This window comes from Carlito syrichta, unplaced genomic scaffold (assembly GCF_000164805.1).
Source record: "Carlito syrichta isolate Samal-C Ts95f unplaced genomic scaffold, Tarsius_syrichta-2.0.1 Scaffold304264, whole genome shotgun sequence".
Lineage (NCBI taxonomy): Eukaryota > Metazoa > Chordata > Mammalia > Primates > Tarsiidae > Carlito > Carlito syrichta.
In genome coordinates, this window is record NW_007248360.1 from 614,692 (window position 1) to 635,561 (window position 20,870).

General features: G+C 36.6%; 1 protein-coding gene across 4 annotated transcripts in view; it reads right to left on the reverse strand.

Moving 5' to 3' along the window:
* Nucleotides 1-1,655: 1,655 nt before the first annotated feature.
* MKKS (McKusick-Kaufman syndrome) overlaps nucleotides 1,656-20,870 on the reverse strand; it is a 29,619-nt gene continuing 10,404 nt past the window's right edge. For 3 of the 4 annotated variants that reach the window (XM_008059580.2, XM_021713129.1, XM_021713130.1), the window contains 5 exons: nucleotides 18,467-18,697; nucleotides 9,875-11,302; nucleotides 6,038-6,213; nucleotides 4,980-5,090; nucleotides 1,656-2,149 (listed from right to left, as the gene is read on the reverse strand). In XM_008059580.2, coding sequence (XP_008057771.1) covers nucleotides 1,709-2,149; nucleotides 4,980-5,090; nucleotides 6,038-6,213; nucleotides 9,875-10,859 — 1,713 coding nt within the window. In that variant the 5' untranslated portion in view covers nucleotides 10,860-11,302; nucleotides 18,467-18,697 and the 3' untranslated portion in view covers nucleotides 1,656-1,708. The remainder of the gene's footprint in view (nucleotides 2,150-4,979; nucleotides 5,091-6,037; nucleotides 6,214-9,874; nucleotides 11,303-18,466; nucleotides 18,698-20,870) is intronic. The other variant, XM_008059581.2, reaches the window with a different exon arrangement.

Here is a 20,870-nt window from a genome sequence, read left to right on the forward strand (position 1 = left end):
CCAGTTCTCCTGCCTCAGTCTCCCAATTAGCTGGGACTTCAGGCACATGCCACCACACTTGATTAACTTTTTGATTTTTTTGTAGAGATGAGGTCTTGCTATATTGCCCAGGCTGGTCTCAAATTCCTAGGCTCACATAATCCTCCCAAAGTGCTGGGATTACAGATGTGAGCCACCATGCCTGGCAAAGAAATATTTTATGAAGTTTGAGGTGATTTTTCAATATATACATTTATATATATTATATACATCATTACATACTATATTATATATACATTTATATTTATATATATGATATAAATATATATTTATATATATGATATAAATATATATTTATATATATATAGCATTGGTGTGTTTGCATTGTAATTTTTTTCTTTGGATCAGAGTAAAAGTTCTTTTGGATTACAAGAATATTGGAGGAAATTGCTTAAACATTGTATTTCCTTTTGTTATGGCTATAGCTCTGATCACTGACTTTTAGTTTGCTTCATTTTCCAAAAATTTCCAAAATGTTTTCCTAAAGTTTAATATAACACCTGTTACAGCTCCATACTTATTCCTCTATTTGCATTTTGTATTTCTTCTTCTATTTATGACTATACCTTATATTTACATAAAATTTAAATTATGTTTCTTGATGAACCATCAGTGTCTCTGCTTTGAATATGGGAGCTGTCCTAGTTTCTTTTTTGCATTATTGACTGATGTACAGATATAACTTCCACTTCCTTTCTCTATGCTGCTTTCTGAAGTCCTGGTCAAACACTCCTTGTTTTCCTTCCTTTTCTATCAGTTTAAAACAGAGGTTCTCAACCAAGGACAATTTTACTCTTCAGGGCACATTTGGCAATGTCTGGAAATATTTTTAGTTGTCACAAGCTGGGGTGTGCCACTGGCACTTAGTGGTCAGAAGCCAGCGATGTGCCAAACAACCCATACTGCCCAGGGCAGCCCCTGCACAGCAAAGAATCATCTAGTCCAGAGTGTCAATAGTTCCAAGGTTGAGAAACCTTGGTCTAAAACAAATCAGTTCTTCCTCCTGCTTTAAATGTGAAGACATTACAAAGTTGTTTCAGCATCAGTTACCATACAAATCTACTTTTTTTCCTATTCACACATTTCCTCAAAATAACAAAAATGTGCAACTGTGAACACAAACTAGCAATTGCAGGCAAACCAGATCCTACATTAATTACCGAACCACTGACTAATACAGTCTGAGATGAAAGGCACTGAGCAAAGTACAATCCAGCAGTGTGACTATGTCTTCTGATTGAGGAATATATACTGAATGCTTTGTGATATTTGGGAATCTAATTTTATATTTTAAATATGTGTAATTACTACTAACTAGAAAATGTCTATAATAAGTACAAACAAACTAGCATATAGATTAGAAATTTATTTTATTTCCATTTGTTATTAGAATGATAAAAGAATAAAAACAAAAGTTTAGAATGTACAGTAGTCACTGTGGAATCCCTAAGATAACAGTAATGCCTTTAGTAACAATGCTTCACATTTTTGCTCTTTTATGGCTTTTCTATTCATGCATCACAACTTTTACCTTCAGTAAGTATATTTATGATTTTATGAGTCATCTGTCCAGATATGTGGAGCAACCCTTTGAAAGAGAAGAAATATACTCACTATTTTTCTTAATTGACAGTGGACTAGTTTGTTTTGTACATGCCATTCTCTTATGTTAGTTTTTATCTTCAATGACGTACGAAAGATCCAAAATCAAACTGGCTGTCTCTACAGCCGCCTGTAGGCCACTAAGCTTAGCAGTTAAACAGTCCACGGTCAGGTTGCTGGCTGAGCCCACGGCTTCATGTGGAAGGCAGGTCTGTGGCACGAAAGGATGATGCGTGCTTCTTAGGAAAGACCAGCTGAACTCTTCCTGGCTGTTGTAGAGTCCACAGCCACACTGTGAAAACAAATCTGGCCAGTTAACAACAGAAGGAGCATCTGCCTGAACTGACCAAAAGTGTCCATACTTCATGTCAGTGAGAATTTCACCTCCATCATGTTCTAAAGAGCCAGCCACAGATTCTAGAGCACGGCAAAATGCTTCAGCAATTAGGAGAAGTTCTGTTTGAGTATATTCACCATCTTTGAGAATGCTTTCTGGCTCGTTGTGAGTCTAAAGGGTAATAAAACATGAAAAACACATACAGAGCAATTAATAAAAAATATTTCAGAAGCAGAGGATGCTTGGTCAAAGCTTTATTCAAAAAGTTACTACTTATATTCATTTAATTCAGAGTTTGGCAAAAGGCTAATGGGTTTGTATGGGTCTGCTGGCCAGGCTGCAGTTCCTTAACCTGGTTGGCTATAATGAATGCTACCAGTCATGTCATCAGAATGAGTGAATCAGAATAACCCCACTATCAGCTTCTTATGAATAAGGCCTAGTAGTGCCTCCTTAATATATGAAAGATACGGCATAATGCATACATTACAGGTTTTTATGCACAAAGAGGGAGGTTTCTGAAGATTAGTGTCCCTAATGAAGTATTTATTTATCTTGGCAGAACATGTGAGTTTTGTTTAAAAGAGAATGCATATATTCTTATTAAGATGGCATTTAGGGATGTATACAATTTTCACATCAATATTTTAAAAATGAATATTCTTCTCTTTAAATTAATAAAAAGACAATAAGACTTTAAACTGTTTTTTGGTTCATCATTTAAAAAAGTTTATACTAGAAATTCCATAATAGAAAGAAAATTAGGCAGGGTGCAGTGGCTCATGCCTGTAATCCCAGCACTTTGGGAGGCTGAGATAAGAGGATTATTTGAGCCCAGAAGCTTGAGGCCAGCCTGGGCAACATAGTGAAACCTCATCTCTACAAGACATAAAAAAATTAGCCAGGCGTAGTGGTATATTCCTGTCGTCCTAGCTACTTGGGATGCTGAGGTGGAAGGATCACCTGAACCTGGGAGGTAATCTGTGGTGAACTGTAATCGGGCCACTGCACTCCAACCTGCTAACCTGCGTGACGGAGTGAGATCTTGATTCAAAAAAAAAGAGAAAGAAAGAAAAAAAGAAAAACGAATATACAGCCATGCACCACAAATCAAAGTTTTAGTCAACAACAAACCACATATATGATAGTGGTCCCATAAGCTTATAATACCCCTATTTTACTGAACTTTTCTGTTTAAATACATACCACTGTGTTGCTACACCTGCCTACAGTATTCAGTACAGTAACATGCTGTACAGGTGTGAAGCCTAGGAGCAACAGACTACACCGAATAGCTTGAGTGTGTAGTAGGCTGCACCATTTAGGTCTGTATAAGTAACACTCATTCTATGATGTTTGCATGACACCAAAATTGTCTAACATTGCGTTTCTCAGAATATATCCCTGTTGTTAAGCAACGCATGATTTATAAGCAAATAACTGAATGGTTACCTTAAAAATCTTAACTACTTAAAAATAGTGATAACTTTTTTTTATTTTTATTTTTTGAGTTAGAGTCTCACTCTATCGCCCAGACTGGAGTGCAGTGGCCACTCCCGGCCACCGCAGCCTCAACCTGCTGGGCTCCGGCGATCCTTCCGCCTCAGCCTTCCAAGTAGCCGGAATTACAGGCATGCGCTACCACGCCTGGCTGATTTTGTGATTTTATTGTAGAGATGAGGTCTCGCTGCCCAGGTGGGTCTCGAACCCGCAGGCTCAGGCAATCCACTCACCTCAGCCTCCCAAAGGCACGGGATTACAGGCTGAGCCACCAAGCCCGGCTTGATCACTTTTTTTTAAATCAGGAGGTCAAAGAATCGGATGTGATATTTTTACCCACATCCCCGATGCTGTGTTGTTTCTTTAAAATCCAACTCTTGACACCTCCTTCCTCTGAAAAACTTCTCTAGTTTACTCAATTACATTTAAAGATTACATGACTGTCCACTTGCCATCAATTGATTGGTACAAATTTTGTTTTTCCTAATGTATATTCTAACAACTTTTCATGAAAGGAATTTATTTTCAGATAGACTTTAAATTATTTGGGGAAGCAGGGCCGGGCATGTCTACCCAATTAATCAATTGCTAGTATTTAGAAAGCACTTATACCTTTTGTATCAATTTTCAAATAAAGTAGGCCAGTACTTATGAAATAATTACTCAGAACTATAGTGCACTCAACTTTTCTGACTAATGTCAGGAAATGACATTTCCTAGATTAATACAAAATTCTATTTAGTAGAGTTAATAAATATCATACATAAATAACAATTTAAAAATTGTAATAGAATCCGACATATGGAATGCTTTAATAAATAAAATTAAGACTTTTCTTGATGCTCCAGAAGGTATTGAAGTATTTTGTAGAACCTTGGGCCCTTTTGTTGTAAATATCAATTATAACTCAGCAGCAGTTGAGATCTCTTTTTTAGTTTTTTTTTTTGAGATATGGTCTCATTCTGTTGTCCAGGCTAGAGTACAGTGGCGTGATCCCAGCTCACTGCATCCTCGGCCTTCTGAGCTCATGCTATTCTTACACCTCAGCCTCCTGCCTCAGCTTCCTGAATAGCTGCGACTACTTGGCTAATTTTTGTAGAAACAAGGTCCTGTCATGTTGCCCAGGCTGGTCTTGAATTCCTGAGCTCAAGCGATTCTCCTGCCTCAGCCTCCCATGGTGCTGGGATTACAGGCGTGAGCCACCAAGCCCAACTGAGATCTCTAATATGAGAATTCTCAATAACATAATGCTAGTTTCAAGATGCAGTACATAGAGCTAATACTCAGAGAATATGGTCATTTGATGAAAAATTAAATTTATAATAATCATTATAATAAAGACATTACCTTACATTTATCTTATTTTCTTTAAGTGTTTTTCAATATAGACTATTGAAAAATTAAGTGTAAAAGGCTCCAGGATATTACAATTTGGCTTATCATCTCATAAAACAAAAGTTGCTGATAATTCAGATCATCTGAAGAGGACTATCATTCTTACCTTGTGTCTGATATATGCAGCCAAATGAGTTTCAGTACAGCCACCTCCCAACAAAACCCACGGTTCCTTGATTGTTAACTGCAGGACATGCAGTGCTGTCTGACATGTGAGCTAAGAAACAAACACATCAGAATCAGACATTCACATCATATATGTAAAGAAATATAACCATGCTCTCAAAGTAAAATAGATAGTGGATTCAAAGAGCCTGATAATTAATTGGAAAAGGACAAAATCTATGTTGTCAAGGTTGTAATGTGATTAATACATTTTGTGATAATAAAGATTAGAGATTAAAGAAAGGTACATTAGCCAGAATTTTGTTTTCATGGAGCCAGATTAATATTTCCTTTCAAATATACTTAGCTCTTCAAATTGAGACTCACAAATCTACAGCTTCAAAAATATCTGGGTCAGCAAGGTTTGATGGTACTTCTACTAAAATTATTTCAGACCAAATAAACTAGATGTATAAGTGCTACAAATACAGCTATAACCCAGCAGTAATAAATAGAAAAACATACAGATCTTTTGACATTCACCAAAGATATATCCTTGAGCATACGTGAATTTTCAAAGCTTGTGGCCAATCCCACAAATTATCACTCCCCTTATATGAGAGTTGTATGTGTTATTGCTGGCAGAGGATGATAAACTCTACTAGGAGTTGGATGGTGGGTGCTGACTGAATAAATCATTTTCTACGTGAATTATTCATATATATTAGCATCAAAGACTACACAATTCAAATTAGTTTCTTAAGAAAATTTCACACATCAAGGACATTTTAGGTTTCTAGTAAATAGTAGAAATAAATGGCAACATATGCCAAGTCTTCTATAATGTCACAGGCATTTAAATTAACTACTTGTGACTTTGATTCTCTCATTTTTGTTTTTGCTTTCCCTGCCCCCACACCCTCAGAACTTGTGGTGTTTTTGCTTTCTACACCAAGGAGAGTTATGAAAAAAATGTGAAAACAACCCCAAAAAACTGTTGAGTGACAATTTAATTCCTGCCTCAGTCCCTGAATACAGAATTCAAATTTCATTACATACCTTCAGCTCATCCCAGATAGTGTCATTTCTGTTGCAGAGGAGCAAGCTACAGATTGTCGCTTCATTTGGAATAAGATGAAAAAAATGTTTGGAGCCAAATTTTGCAGTGCACAAATCTTTCACATTTCCATAACTACTAGGAGATATTGAGCCTAGGGAGCCAATAGGCTGTGCTCCTGTTTTTTAAAGTTTAGAAAACACAAAATGTATAAGCAAAAGTGAAGCAAACAACCACTGAAAATTACATTTATCTCTAGCCAAAATAAAAGTCCCACAAGCATATCATTTAAAATAGGAAACATAGGATAAAGAAATAAACTGCTAAAATGAGTAGTATTCCGCTATTAAAATGATATACAAATAAAGCAGAGGTTATTTTGGTTTACAGAATTTTATAAACATCTGTTAGAAGCCATTTTGTACTAGGCGTAGTGGCCCGTGCCTGTAATCCTAGGTTAGGCTGAGGTCGGAGGATGGCTTAAGTCTAGGAGTTCGAGGTGCCAGTGAGATTCAGTTTGAGGCAAGATGGGGGGTGAATGGGGAGGGTGGGGCACAGGGTCATGTCATTTTTGGTCAAAAGCTGCTGAACACTCAGCTTGGTAGGGGCAGGTTGTTCATGTAAAGCACTCATTGTGTAATAGGCAACCATGTTGAAAAACATCTTCAAAGAAAATTCACTGAAGCCGAAGGCAGCCTCTCACAACGCTAGTCGGTACACTGATGCCTAGAACACTTCACTAGCAGGGGGAGCCTGTAGTCAAGGGGCTGTCCCTCCAAAAGATAATTCTTATTTTTTGGGGGTCCTCCTCATATGATCGCACCACTGCACACCAACCTGGTAGAAAAAATGGGACCCTATCTCAAAAAAAGAAAAAAAAGAAAAAGAATAGAAAAGGCCTGTACTCCCTCCCTAGAAAAAGGTGCATACAGTTTTGCATACACACCCTGGAAACCCATTTATAGATCAGGGTCCTCAAATTAAGAAACTTACTATATGGAATAAGGGGGCAGGGTAATATGACATGAGGGGACAGGGTATTTTTTAAAAGGCATTACTATTTCCAATTTGAAACAAATGAAGTTATCCAAATAGTTGTCTAGTTGAATTCCTTTGGGGCTCTACTTAGTAAACATATAATAAGTATTATTATTTTTTTGTCTAGCAACTGTTTGTATGTTAATAGCTACCTAAATTATGCCCAAAAAGTATGTAGTACACTTACTTTGTTATTCTTTGATATACTAAGTACTTTTTGACCTCTCACCTGCACAGGTAAAATAGTAACGTTTGATAAATCATAAATTAACAAAAACACGAATAAAGGAGACACCAGGATGACTTCAATTTTCAAAATCTCTAAATGTAGTGCAAGTTATATAAGATAACTACACTAAACTTCTGCAAGAAATAACAATAATATAGAAACTAAATATTAAAACTGTAACTCTGAGTCATTCAACCCATTGGCCTGGCCAGCTTTCCTTTTATTTCTTATACTTTAAAAAACTTTAATTATTTCTAGTTTTTCATATATATGTGTATATACATAATTTTTTTAGAGGCAAGGTCTCACTGTCATTCAGGTTGGAGTGCAGTGTACGCAATCATAGCTCACTGCAGCCTCAAACTCCCACCTCAACCTCCCAAGTAGCTGGGATTACAGGTGCATGCCATCATGTCTAGCTATTTTTTTTTTTTTAATTTTAAAGTTGCGGGGTATAATTCAGGGTTAGATATACAAATGGTCTTGCAGGTAAAGTTGGGCCTCACTTTGGTCCCCACTTCATCTCTAATTTAAAAAAAATTTTTTTTTGTAGGGATAGTGTCTCACTATGTTGCCCAGGCTGGTCTACAATTTCTGGCCTCCCACAGTCCTGCCCAGCCTTTCAAAGTGCTGGGATTACAAGTGTGAGCCACCATACCCACTTTGGTTTCCTTTTCTTTTAAACTAATGTTGAAAATATGTTTTCTTTCAAACTAATGGTGTTAAAATATAAAAAGATACTTCCAGCTCAAAAAATTTATAGAAAATAATCACTAAACAAGTTGCTTAAATATTTTTAAGTATTTAAAAATATTCTGGAGCTTGTAAGAATAAGGAATACTTTTAAAGTTATCTAAAATTTAACAAGTTGAAAAAATAAAGGCTAAATCTTATAGTATAATTTCACGTGGTGAAAACACCAGATTCTGGAGTGAGGAGCCTCAGCTTTACTGCTCATCAGTCACTGAAGGTTAAGGAGGTCACTGCTGGCACTGAACTTTTCTGGCTCTCTCACACTGAGAGTAAAATGGGGATAATAAGGTCTACTTCACAAATAAATTAAACCAAATATGTTGAAAATGTTCTGTACGCCACCTACACACAGTAACACTTTCTACTCAATCCAGATTATTAAGAAACAGGAAAACATACTTTATCTATTTTAAAAGTTCACCTGAGTTACGCATCTGTTCAGGTTTTTTCCCATGTTCTCTTTGGTCTCAAAAGATTCCTGCTCTCAAGATCTAAGACTAAAGCTATGGCTACTAATGTCATGTTTTAGGGCTATATAGTGGCTAGTATGGAAACCCAGTCTCTACTTACAATATTGTTGCTAAGGAAAAACATCCCCCCCAACCTTTTTTTTTTGAGATGGGTTTTTGCTATGTTGTCCAGGCTGGACTTGAACTCCTGAGCTCATGTAATCCTCTTGCCTCAACCTCCCAAATAGCTGGGACTACAAGCTTGCACCACTACACACAGCTAAAACGTTACTATTTTTAAAAACTAAATAATCTAGAATTTCCAATATTCACAGGCCAGATTAATGAAAAGCTAGTAGATATCTAAGAACATGAGTCTGACTTATTGTATCAACAATGAGTTCCATAGAATTATTTCCATTATTTCTTAATAAATTCTGCTTTGAAGGTCATTTGTCTTACAAAGATAGGGCAATAACCAAGAGATATTATGTATTCAATACTTGGCACACGTACTGCTCTTTTATTTATAAGACTATAAATAGTGAACTTTAACAATGGTTTAAGTGTAATAACTTAAAAATTGAAAACAATGCAGAATTGAATCATCTTTCTGATTGTCAAAGCAGTTAAATGGGTGCTGAAAACAGCTCAAATCAGCTACTCTTTAGCTTGTATTTTGGCTCTGGCAGGTGAGTATCAACCTCTTACTTAAAATTTCATGCTTTTGATCTGCTGAGTTTATGAGATAGTGAATTTTCTGCCCATTATAATTCTGCTTGTTACTAAATGTTATAGTAAGTTCAGCCTGTTATAGGTGCTGAAAGTAAAAGATGATTTTGGGTCTCAAGGTCAGCTGGAAAGTTTTGAGAAAGGTAAAACAAGCGTGTGCACATCCCCTCACAATAGAAACAACTCTTTAGACAGAAGTACAAAAGTTTAGTGGTATGATGGTAAAAATAGAGGGTATTCCAGACGCAAAACTACCTTCTGAATATAACATGACTCAAAAACTTTGTAGATTCAAGCTGAAGAATTCTGTATAAAGCATGAAAGACCTTAGGATTATGAGGATATTAGGCTTCTCAATAACCTGTAAAATATTTGGGGGTTAGATTATGATAGGCTCTGCGGTACATTTTTAGGCTGCAAAGAATGTAGAAAATGGCCATAATCATTCCATTTTTAGTATGTGAACAATACAGGATCTTTTTTAGAAACCACCTTTGTTGTAAGAAACGATATTGACACGCAGTAAGGTTGGTGGCTTCTAAAAATTTTCAAGATGGTAATAGTGACATACTAAAGATACTCTGCTTAAAAAGTGTGATTTCTTAACTGTAAGGGTAAAAGCCAAGAGTGATTTTTACCTGTTACTTTACTCAGGGGTGCCATCAGAGTCACTCCAATTCTGTCTATTGCAATAACACGATGCACACTGAGAAACTGTTTCAGAGATGGGTGTATAACTTTTTGGCATAGGACAAGATCGATGTGGTCACTGACTAACTGCCTTCCTAGGTTAATCAGCTGGTCCAGGACTGCATTTTCAAGAGAAATTCCGTAACTGACCACCACTGTTCCTTCTCCAGTGTCAGAAACGTCTCCTGATAAAGTTGTACAAAAGACTGCCACCTTGAGAGCACCTGATTTTTTGGCTGGTAATAGCCTTGTTAATTGAACTTCTGACACTTCAATGAGTATTCCAGGTAATACTGTAGAATCTACAACTCTTTGACCTTTTAAAGGAACAATTATACTCGTTCCTAAAATGATATGGTCGTTAATGTTTTCTGGAATCGTAAGCAAAAAGGCTTGTAGAATCAAAGCACTGATATGATCAATTTCCTTTCTGGTGAGCATACAGGCAGGTTTACTTGTTAATATACTCCGCACCAAACAAAGAAGGACCTGAGTCCTACTAAAGTCAACTGGGATTCGACAACCACAGGCCTCCGACTTGAGATAACTGGTGCAGAGACTCAAAAGATGTTTATTTAAACTAATGACAGTGGTGGGTGTCAAGGCTATTCTCTGAACATTTTCAATCAGGTTACAGCAAAGAATGGCTGTGAATAAGCCACAATCACTGAAGCATGACACATGGTTCTGCACGGAAGTTGTCAGGATCTTTAATACGGGATGGGTGACCGAAAGGTGATGGAGCAGGGCTGAGGACTGTGAAGATGTACACACGTAACCTCCCAAGCCATTGTGCAGCTGCTTCAGCCTGCCTGAAGGGCCATAGCATGATGTCACGATTCCCTTCAGGACAGAAAGCGTGGCCCTGACTCCCTCACTCATCAGTGGTTCACTTGTACACAATGATGGCTTCTTGGCTTCGAAACGAGACATCTTATTTTAGGTGAAGACAGCTTTTATTGTGAAGACAGCTTTTATTGCGAAGACAGCTTTTATTTTGTGAACCATATTTTGCTATTTATTGCATTGCCATGCGTTTTAACATTTGAAAAAATTATTCTTTAGAAATGAAAGTCTGGTTATGCAGCATTGTGGCCATAAAACTATATAATTAGATGTTTATGTAGCTAATCAGCATATTATTTAATGATAAATTAGTAATTCCAAATATTTATTTTACTTCACTCTTCAATATTCTTTTGTTTGTCTCTAGATTGAGACTTTACAGACTGCTTTGCAGTCCTCTGTATAAAGTATGTCCCAAGATGGACACCTATGAAAGCTACCCCAGCTACAAAAAGCCAGTTCTTTCTAATCCAACTGGTGTTTTTCATCTCTTCTTTCAATATCAAGCTCAGATTCAAAGCTGCTTCTTTCTATAAGAAATAAAAATAAAATATTTTAGAGAAACAATTCTAAAGCATTTTGCAGACTGCAGTTGAATAGTTTATTCTAAAGCTTTGCTTCTTTTAAAGAAAAAGTTAGCTACCAACTGGCACCAGCTTCCAGAAAATAAGAAAGGTAAGCCAACTTAGACTTTATTCTTCAATAAATCCTCTCTACAAGAAAAAGTGCTTATATCTCAATGATTTTGGAATGCCCAACAACATGGTTAAAAAGCTTACAGTATAGTTATTTGAATATGGCATGCTTCTAGAAAACAAAAGCTACACTGTAAGATATAGAATTTGGTCTGGGTCTTAAAAAATAGTCTCAAAATTTTTTTTCTTTCACATCGAGATTTAATGCTATGTTTTCATCTGTAACTATGGTTTGCTTAGAAACTTTAGGTTGGAACAGAAGTGCATTTATATCAAATACTGCTTGAAAACAAGATACTGGTTAGCATTTCTACTGCAGAAAATCACTAATGTACAGTCTATATTAAGCTGAATAAATCTGCACAACACATTGTACCAAAGAACAAACCATGTTTACAAATCAGAGCTAATCTTCTATATAGTTTTACTCTATCAACCAGTGATTTTCAGTTTTGAAAGTCCAAAACAACAAATCCTCCCCAAAACATTGGTTAATGACAATACAAACAAAAACCAAGGTATGTGCTGGATGACAAAAAGGAAAAGAGGATCTAATTTGCATTTCAATTTCAAAGAGTCTAAATAACACAAAATGTTATATATTAAATGGACACACAGAAATACTAGTTTCCTTAACAAGGTAGTGCCCTGCATAAAATCCTGACATGTTAATAACCACATGGCAAAAGGATAAAAAGCTTAGGTCATAGACTATCTGTTGAGGCATGGTGATGTAATTATTAGTATTTCCAGGAATATGCTAACTATGCTAGCCATTTGATGAGTATTTAGCATAAATAAAACTCATCTAACTACTCAGCCTAAAGTACTTCTTAAAGTAGGCTATGGCATAGTATGATATAGACCAAAACTGAGATTTGAAGAAGTGCAAAGAGGTGGGCAGAACAAGGGAATGTTATGCAAAGTGTTATTTTGGTTACTGCTCCCAATTTAGTTAAAAGGCTGTAACCATGGCAACTAGGTCCAAATAAAGGGAAGGCAATGATGGTCAGCTTTCTTCCTGTGATAAAGCTATAGTCAACTTTTTTTATGCCATGATGAGAATAAAAAAATCTGTTTATCTATAGAAAAAGCCAAGGTACTTAAATATTATTTTGATGGCTTTTTCAGATTCAGCAAAATCTGAGAATTTAAGTGAAACCTTAGCAAAGAGACTTCTACACAGTAATTTGCACATATTAAAATTTACACACATACACAAAAAATACAAAAGAAACTATGATTAATCAAATGATTTCTACAGTTAGAAAATTTTCAATACTTAATAGTGACATTTAACTTTTTAGAAGAATGCCATGTTGGCATCTGTTAGTCTTATGGTAGACAGACAAGTAAACACATCTTTTGGCTGGTATTTCCAGAAAATGAGAAGGGAAGAAATCATTGAGAGTTTTGGTGACTCCCAAACCATTTTTAAGACATTGAAACTTGCTGATTTGTAGTTATAGGTCTACACCTGGACAAAATAAAATGTAAGAAAAAGGTAAAAAGCAAAACACTGGAAAATGTTTGGAAGTGTCAGTTCTTTCTTCCTAAACAAAGTGCTCCATAATTCCAAAAGTTACCATCAGATGAATGGTCCTGGCTATTCCTGGATGCATAGGCCTGGCAAATGATTTTTATTTTACTATCTCCTCCTTCCCTCCCTCCTTTCTGTCTTTCCTCTCTCTTTTATGATGGTTAGCTTAATTAAAATAACAGTAAAATTTACATGATTGTTTTCTCAGTGAAGAGATACAGTATAAAATATGATTTAAAAAATATGGCTGGGCATGGCGGCTCACACCTGTAATTCTAGCACTTTGGGAGGCTGAGGCAGGAGAACTGCATGAGCCCAGAAGTTTGAGACCACACCAGGCAACATAGTGAGACCTTATCTCGACAAAAAATAAAAAAATTAGCCTGGTGTGGTGGTGTATGCCTACAGTCCCAGCTACTCATGAGGTTAGGCAGGAGGACTGCCTGAGCCCAGGAATTTCAGGCTATGGTGAGTGGTGATTGTGCCACTGCACTCCAGCCTGGGTGACAGAGTGAGAACCCGACTTAAAAAACATACACGTACCACCCCCCCCACCCAAACCAGGGGTGCCAAAACAATGTATACAGGTCTTAAGAGATGTATGTCATAATCAGAGGTGTCTGGACACTGACACTTTTTTTATGGCACAAAGAGAATTAAAAAATCTGTTTATCTATGCTAGAAAAAGCCAAAACCACTTTGAGCACCTCTTTTTTTTTTTTTGAGCACCTCTTGTAATTGCAGAAGTCAAATATGACTTGCATCCATCATTCATCTTGTTAAGCATTACAATTTAAATACAGCCTTTTCTTTTCTTAAAATGTGTATACATTTTTTTGGCACCGTGTATGTGTGTGTCTGTGTGTGTGTGTGTGTGTGTGTGTGTGTGTGTGTGTGTGTGTGTGTTGTGTAGATGGATATAAATATGTATGACAGGTAAAAAAAAAATGTTCTTCTAAAAGGAATTAGGGTCCTTTGAAAAAACAGCTGATTCTAGTTGAGCTGGGGCATTTTCTGTTCAAAAGTAAAGGTGTACCAAAGATTACTTGAGTCACACCAAATATGTCAATAATTCATATTGACACCAAAAACAAAAACCCTAAGCTGCCAGAGCACTCATTATGGTAACAACCAATAAAGGAAATCAGGAAAATAAAGCACTTGTCTTGCCTTCTCTGTATGAACGGATTTGGGGTAACTGAATAGTTGATGGAAGTTGTTCCAGCTAATAAATGAAGGAATGATAGAACCTGAGCAGCATCATTTAGCATCCCCAGTGAAATAATGTATCAGACCTACACAGTGGTTGGTAAATTAAGCCTATGAACCATACCCAATCCACCACCTGTTTCTGTAAATAAAGTTTTGTTGGAATGCAGCCAAGCTCATTCATTTGTGTATTGTATAATGTGCTTTCACACTGTTCACGCTACAACAGAAAGCTCAGTGGTTCGTACAGAGACCATATGGTCTGCAAAGCCTAAAATATTTATTATTTGGTCTTTCATAGTAAAAAGAAAAAGTTTGTCAACTTCTAGGTTAGAGTAATGACCATCAATAAATGCTAATAATTCATTCAGTAAAGGATCGATGGGGAACTTTATAATGGAGAGATAACATTGATAACTTGCTTGTTAATCTTAGCAGCACCCGAAGTGAATCAGACATTATATGTGAAACATGTGAATACCCAGGAAATATTCTTGTTCAAAAAACAAATAAATAAGCCAAATCAAAGTAAGCCTTTTGATCTAGCTACCAGATTTCAGGAAACAGAGGAAAGAGAAATTTGTTAAATGACAAAATGAGGACGTAATTATCCAAATTCAGAATATGGGAAATTTTTTAAAAAGCAGATTAGGAATGGAAATAAAATAGATGAAGAAAGACTTTAAGTGCAATATGTGGACCTTGTTTGGATCCTGATTCTAACAAACCATCTGTAAAGAAGATGCTTAAAGACAAATTCATAAATGTGAACATGGCCTGGGCATCAGAGCATACTAAGAAGTTCCTGTTAACTTTTCCTGTGTGGTACTGCAAATGCAGTTGTGTATCTGAGTTTATTCTTACTGACAAAGATATTGAAGGCCTACACAGTAGAGCTTAGGATTTGCTTTAAAATAGTCTAACAAAAAAAAGGAAAAGATGAATAAAAGAAGATTGGTAAAATGTGAAAAAGCTGGTTGATGGATACTCTATTTGGGGATATATATGCATTTTCTATAATACAAGTAAAAATAAAAAATAAGTAACACACATAACACATTTTTTTGATATACTTCAACTATTTGGAATTGGTGTTTAACTCACTCTAAATGTGCTTTTAACTTTTGCTTACTCAAGGGCTTTAAATATCTGCAACACTGCTTGACTGGCAGTGTTGGCCTCTTAAAACGTCTAACTATTGCTGCACTGGCATCTATTACCTCTTATATTCATCTAATATCTAGAGAAGATACTTACTTCTCAGCTTTACTTTTCCTCCAAGAATATCTTAATATTCCATGTATTTCTATTTGCACAAGGAAAAACTACTTAATTTTTTCTCCCAGGGTTTGCCTATAACTGGCCCCAAACTCAAGCCAAGAATTAAAGGAAAAAATGTTATCACACTCACACACACACACACACACACACACACACACACACACACACACAGTCCCATTACAGTCTGGAAGCCTTTACATATAAAAATCAAGCATCTAATACATACTCTAAGTCACTGCTCACATACACTAAAACTCCTCCTATAAATAAAGATTTTACACGGAATGTCCTAAGGTTACTCTTCTAAGTTGTTAAGCTTCTATTTTATGACCTGGCTTTTTATATTAATAATTGTCTAATATATTAGATCATGTTTTTCCATTTTCCCTACGGACATTTAAAAATAAAATCTTGATTTAAAATAATGTTGTAACCAGTAATTATATCACAAGTCACAATCTCAGACCTAGCTGGGCTCGGTGGCTCAGCCTATAATCCTGTGCCTTTGGGAGGCTGAAGTGAGTGGATTGCCTGAGCCCATGGGTTCGTGACCCGCCTGGGCAGCAAGACTTCATCTCTACAATAAAAATCAAAAAATTAGCTGGGTGTGGTAGCACGCGCCAGTAATTCCGGCTACTCAGAAGGTTGAGGCGGAAGGATCGCCGGAGCCCAGCATGTCGAGGCTGCGGTGGCCGTGAGTGGCCACTGTACTCCAGTCTGGGCGACAGAGCGAGACGCCAACTCAAAAAAAAAAAAAAAAAAAAAATCTCAGACCTCTTATAAATAAGGATAATCTTACTGAGGTCCTCCTTTTTGTAAGGAGTGGACCCTTACATTTGTATGCCAAAATTTAAGAGTATTACTCACTTCACACATTGGTCCCCCTCTCACATTTAAAAACGTAAATTAGAATGTGAGAGGGGGACCAAAAAACCCCCCAGAATTTATTTATAGAACTGTGTGCATTTATTCTTACATGTTAAACTTCAGTCACCTTCAAAGTGTTCTGTTAGTACACCTATCAAGATGCTTTTTCTACTGCTCAAAACAGTTTTTGAGCTTGTCAATTTTGATGCCTTTTAGTGCTTCTGCCATTTTTTGTCTCCTCTTCCACATCAACAAAACATTTCCCTTTGAGGACTTTTTTAAATCTGGGAAAACAAAAATAAGTCATTTGGAGCGAATGGGGTACATATGAATGGTGGGGCATGGGGATCATGCCAGTTTTGGTCAAAAACTGCTGAGCACTCAGCACAGTGTGGTCAGGTGCATTGTTTTGGTAGAAGAACCAGTCATCTGTTTGCCACAACTTGGAACATTTCTTCCACAAATCATGACACAATCTTTTCAAAACTTCCAGAAAAAAATTGATGGATTCCTAGAACACCTACCTAATGAGGAAGCCTTGTACTAAAAGGGGCCTCCCCTCTAAAATATAATTTCAGTTTTTTTGGGTACCCCTGTAGAAAATGCTTCATAAATTACAGGGTCACAGTTGTTTTTTTTTTGAGTTGGAGTCTCACTGTCACCCAGGCTGGAGTACAGTAGCCACTCCCGGCCACTGCAGCCTCGACCTGCTGGACTCCGGCGATCCTTCCGCCTCAGCCTTCCAAGTAGCCGGAATTACAGGCATGCACTACCATGCCCGGCTGATTTTTTGATTTATTGTAGAGATGAGGTCTCACTGCCTAGGCGGGTCTCGAACCCGCGTACTCAGGCAATCCACTCACCTCAGCCTCCCAAAGGCACGGGATTACAGGCTGAGCCACCGAGCCCAGCGGGTCACAGTTCTTTACCTAAAACCCCAAGGGTCAGATGAGTTTCCTAATTCAGAATTTCTTGGATCTTAAACATATAATGTATGTAACATTCATAATCAAAACAATATAGCATATAATATCCATAATCAATATAATCGCAACACTCATAATCAAACACAACAGAATTTCTGCAGTGAAACTCAACTTGCATAGTAAGTGAAATAAATACAGCAGTCCCACCCTAAACTATGAGGGATATATGTTCCAAGACTCCCAGTGGATGTCTGAGACTGCAGATAGTACTGAACCCTATGCATACTATTTTTTTCCTATATACACGTATCTGTGATAAAGTTCAGTTCATAAATTAGGCACAGTACTCTTTGGGGGCATCATGAAATAAAAGGGGTTACTCGAACATTCACACAGCGATACAGTGACGGCTCATCTGATAACCCATGCTGCTACTAAGAGATGCACAAGCAGGTGGCATCTATGGTCTGGCTATGCTGGACAAAGGAATGACTCATGTCTTGGGTGGGATGGAGTAGGACAGCACAGGATTTCATCTCGCTACTCAGAACGATGCATAATTTATAACTGCTTATAAATTTCTGTAACTTTTTATTTAATATTTTCAGACCATGGTTGACCGTAGGTGACAAACTGTAAAAAGTGAAACTGCGGATCAGGAGAGACTACTGAAAACTGCCTCGTGTCATTTAAGATCAAATTTTGTTGCCAAAGGGGTAGCGACAAAATGTTTTAGTTTTCAGAACTTTTTGGATTTGGAATTTTGGATAAGGGACTATAGACCCAAATTATATAAATACAACTTCTTTATTTCAGACTCTTAAAAGTAGCAAATTATGCTGAGTACAAAGAACAGTCATAAAAGAAACAAATCTGCAAATTTCAGACTTTTGTGGTATGTGATGGGTTTATGGTTAAGGAGTCAGCTGCTCCTTTGTACACATTCATGATTCTAGTGATGCTGCTAGCAAAACTGATCTTTTCCTTTTCATCCAGATGACTGCCAGCCAAGTGTCTAGAAAAGTGCAACAAACTTTTCTAGAAACAACTGCAGAGTAAGATTTTGCCAGTAGGTCGTAACAAAAACAATAGGTAGCTTGCCAAGTTAGGCTTTTTCTTACCAGAGTTCTATAAGATCAAGTTTCCCAATGGTTAACTACATTAAATCGAATTTACCTGAAGATTGCAAGTCTACTATTTCCCTTGGATTCGGCTCTTCTGTGGACTTGCAAGTGCCAGACTATCTTGCTCAGGAATGTTGTCCTTATTGGGCATTTGGAAAACAGGGCTGCTTTTGATTCTGTGCCACCCCAAGTGTATGAGCCCAACTAAAGGCACCATAACAATCAGAACCTTGTAGTCTCTCCAGAAGTTCTGAAAGCTCATAGTACTTCAGCATCAATGTACCTAAGAAAAGGAAGGCTACAGTTAAAGGAGAAAAAAAAAAAAAAAAAGCCCGCAAAACAACAAACTACCTTGAATTACATTTAAACCAGTACATAATACCTTAAACCACTACAAGTGGCATACTGCACTCTAATAAAAGCTGTTACACACTTTTAGCTATAATATAGTGTAATGCTAATAAACAAAAAAAGACGTTATAGACACATAGGTATAGTAGGAAGTCAGGTCTGGGAAACTTATAAAACAATAGTAACTTTTAGTCAACAACCACAAAGGAACAAAGTCAGCAACTGTACAAGAGCAACATTACTGCTGGGAAAGCTTTATGAAACTTGAGAAACACGTATAGAGTGTTAAATATATTATTAACGTACTCCCTCTGAACCACAGTACAGTTTTTTAAAAAAATTACATTTAGCCACAATTTTAACAGAAGAATCAAATAGTAATCCATAAATATGTAGTAACAACTTAGGTCCTATATTCTGACAGGATTTAAGTGGTAATGTTTCAACTGAGATCAGAACAGTCAAGCATGATTCCAACTGTAGCAAAAGACTTTTGGCTCGGATGCTATGACTAAAATAAATTAATGCCATTTCCACATTTATGTGTTAAACCACTGCACATTAGAGTATGCCCTGAATTACTAGTAACCCTACCCTACAGGGTCATGTCAACCCACTTTACATGAAGAAACAGGGGTTAGAAAGTTGCCTGAAGTTACAGATCTAGTTAGTGTTGAAAATAGACTTTTTGGGGAAGGTGGAACACACCTCATCAACAAGGGTACCTGAATAATGAACATTTGTATACCTAACCCTGAATTTTACCCCACATCATTAAAATACAAAATTGAAAGTTAAAACAAGACTTATTTTTGGTCTTTGATTTGGATGAAAATCATAACGTGGGGCCCAGGAAGACTGTATTCTCATGATCTGTTGGATGTGGGAACTGGAGTCTGGATAATCTCTAAAGACTCCTTATACTTTTACATTTAAGGGACATTTATTAGGCTTTAGTGATTAAGACATGATGATGTGAATGGTGTTTCCATGTTCCAAGTTCCTTTCTAAGCACAGAGGTAAGGAGTGCTCCATCATTTACAGGACATGCTAAGAACTCGGATGAACTGCATCTTTGTGAGTTTTAGTACCATGAAATCTCTGAAATTACTTTGTCTAAGTTTTGTCTAAATGCCATTAGAAAAATGTTTGAACAAAGTTTCTACTTATTCTCTCCCTTTTAAGTCAAGAATAAATACAGTAGTAATGAGCTAAATAACCTAAACTGTCTCTTTGTTTTGTGCATACATATTAAAAATAAACAGAAAGCTTCAAATCTCATATCTATGACATATTATTCACAGCATTAGAAACCATTTCTCCCCAAGGTCTAAATTCACATTTCATAAGGACGTTGCTGCTAAACTTAAACTACTAGATGCAGAAAACATGATCTACTTTGTAACTGAAAGTATTTTATGGCTTTTTCCTTGTTTAAAGTATCTTATATACTTTTTTGCAACCTTCAGAGACCATAGCTTTTATTGACATACATATGTTCTATTTTGGGGGGACATCAATTACAAATAACTGTACCATGACTAAATTATGAAGCCCATTGTGTAAACATCTTTGGAGATTTGAGGGCACAATAAAATAAATGGGGGAAAAAGGAGGCAATTTGGAGAAATGAGAGAAAAATTCTAATAGTGGTTACTTCTTAAGAAAAGGAGGAACAAGGCTGTAACAAAGTCCACTTGGTTTATGTTGATTGACATGCTGCATTTTTGTTCACACAACACCTTGAACCAGATGTCTAGAAGATAATGTTATTCATTTCCAGTCTGTTCAGTACTTGATTTTAGGACCTCTGTCATTCTCAACATGAGGTTATCAAGTCACAGGACTTTTAACAGATGATACCCCTACTATTCACCATTTACTTCTCCATGATCTTTACCACAACTCAACATTTGTCAGCTTTTTTCTGAACCACAATTAAAAAAAAAAAGCTTTTAGGAGACTAGTTTGGGTAAAAAGAAATAATAAAACTGGGATTAAAAACTCAAGAACTAAAATTCAGAGCACATTAAACTACGATCTGCAATACTAATTAATGTCTGGGAAACTGCTGTACTGTTCTCTCCATGTGGTGAACAGCATGT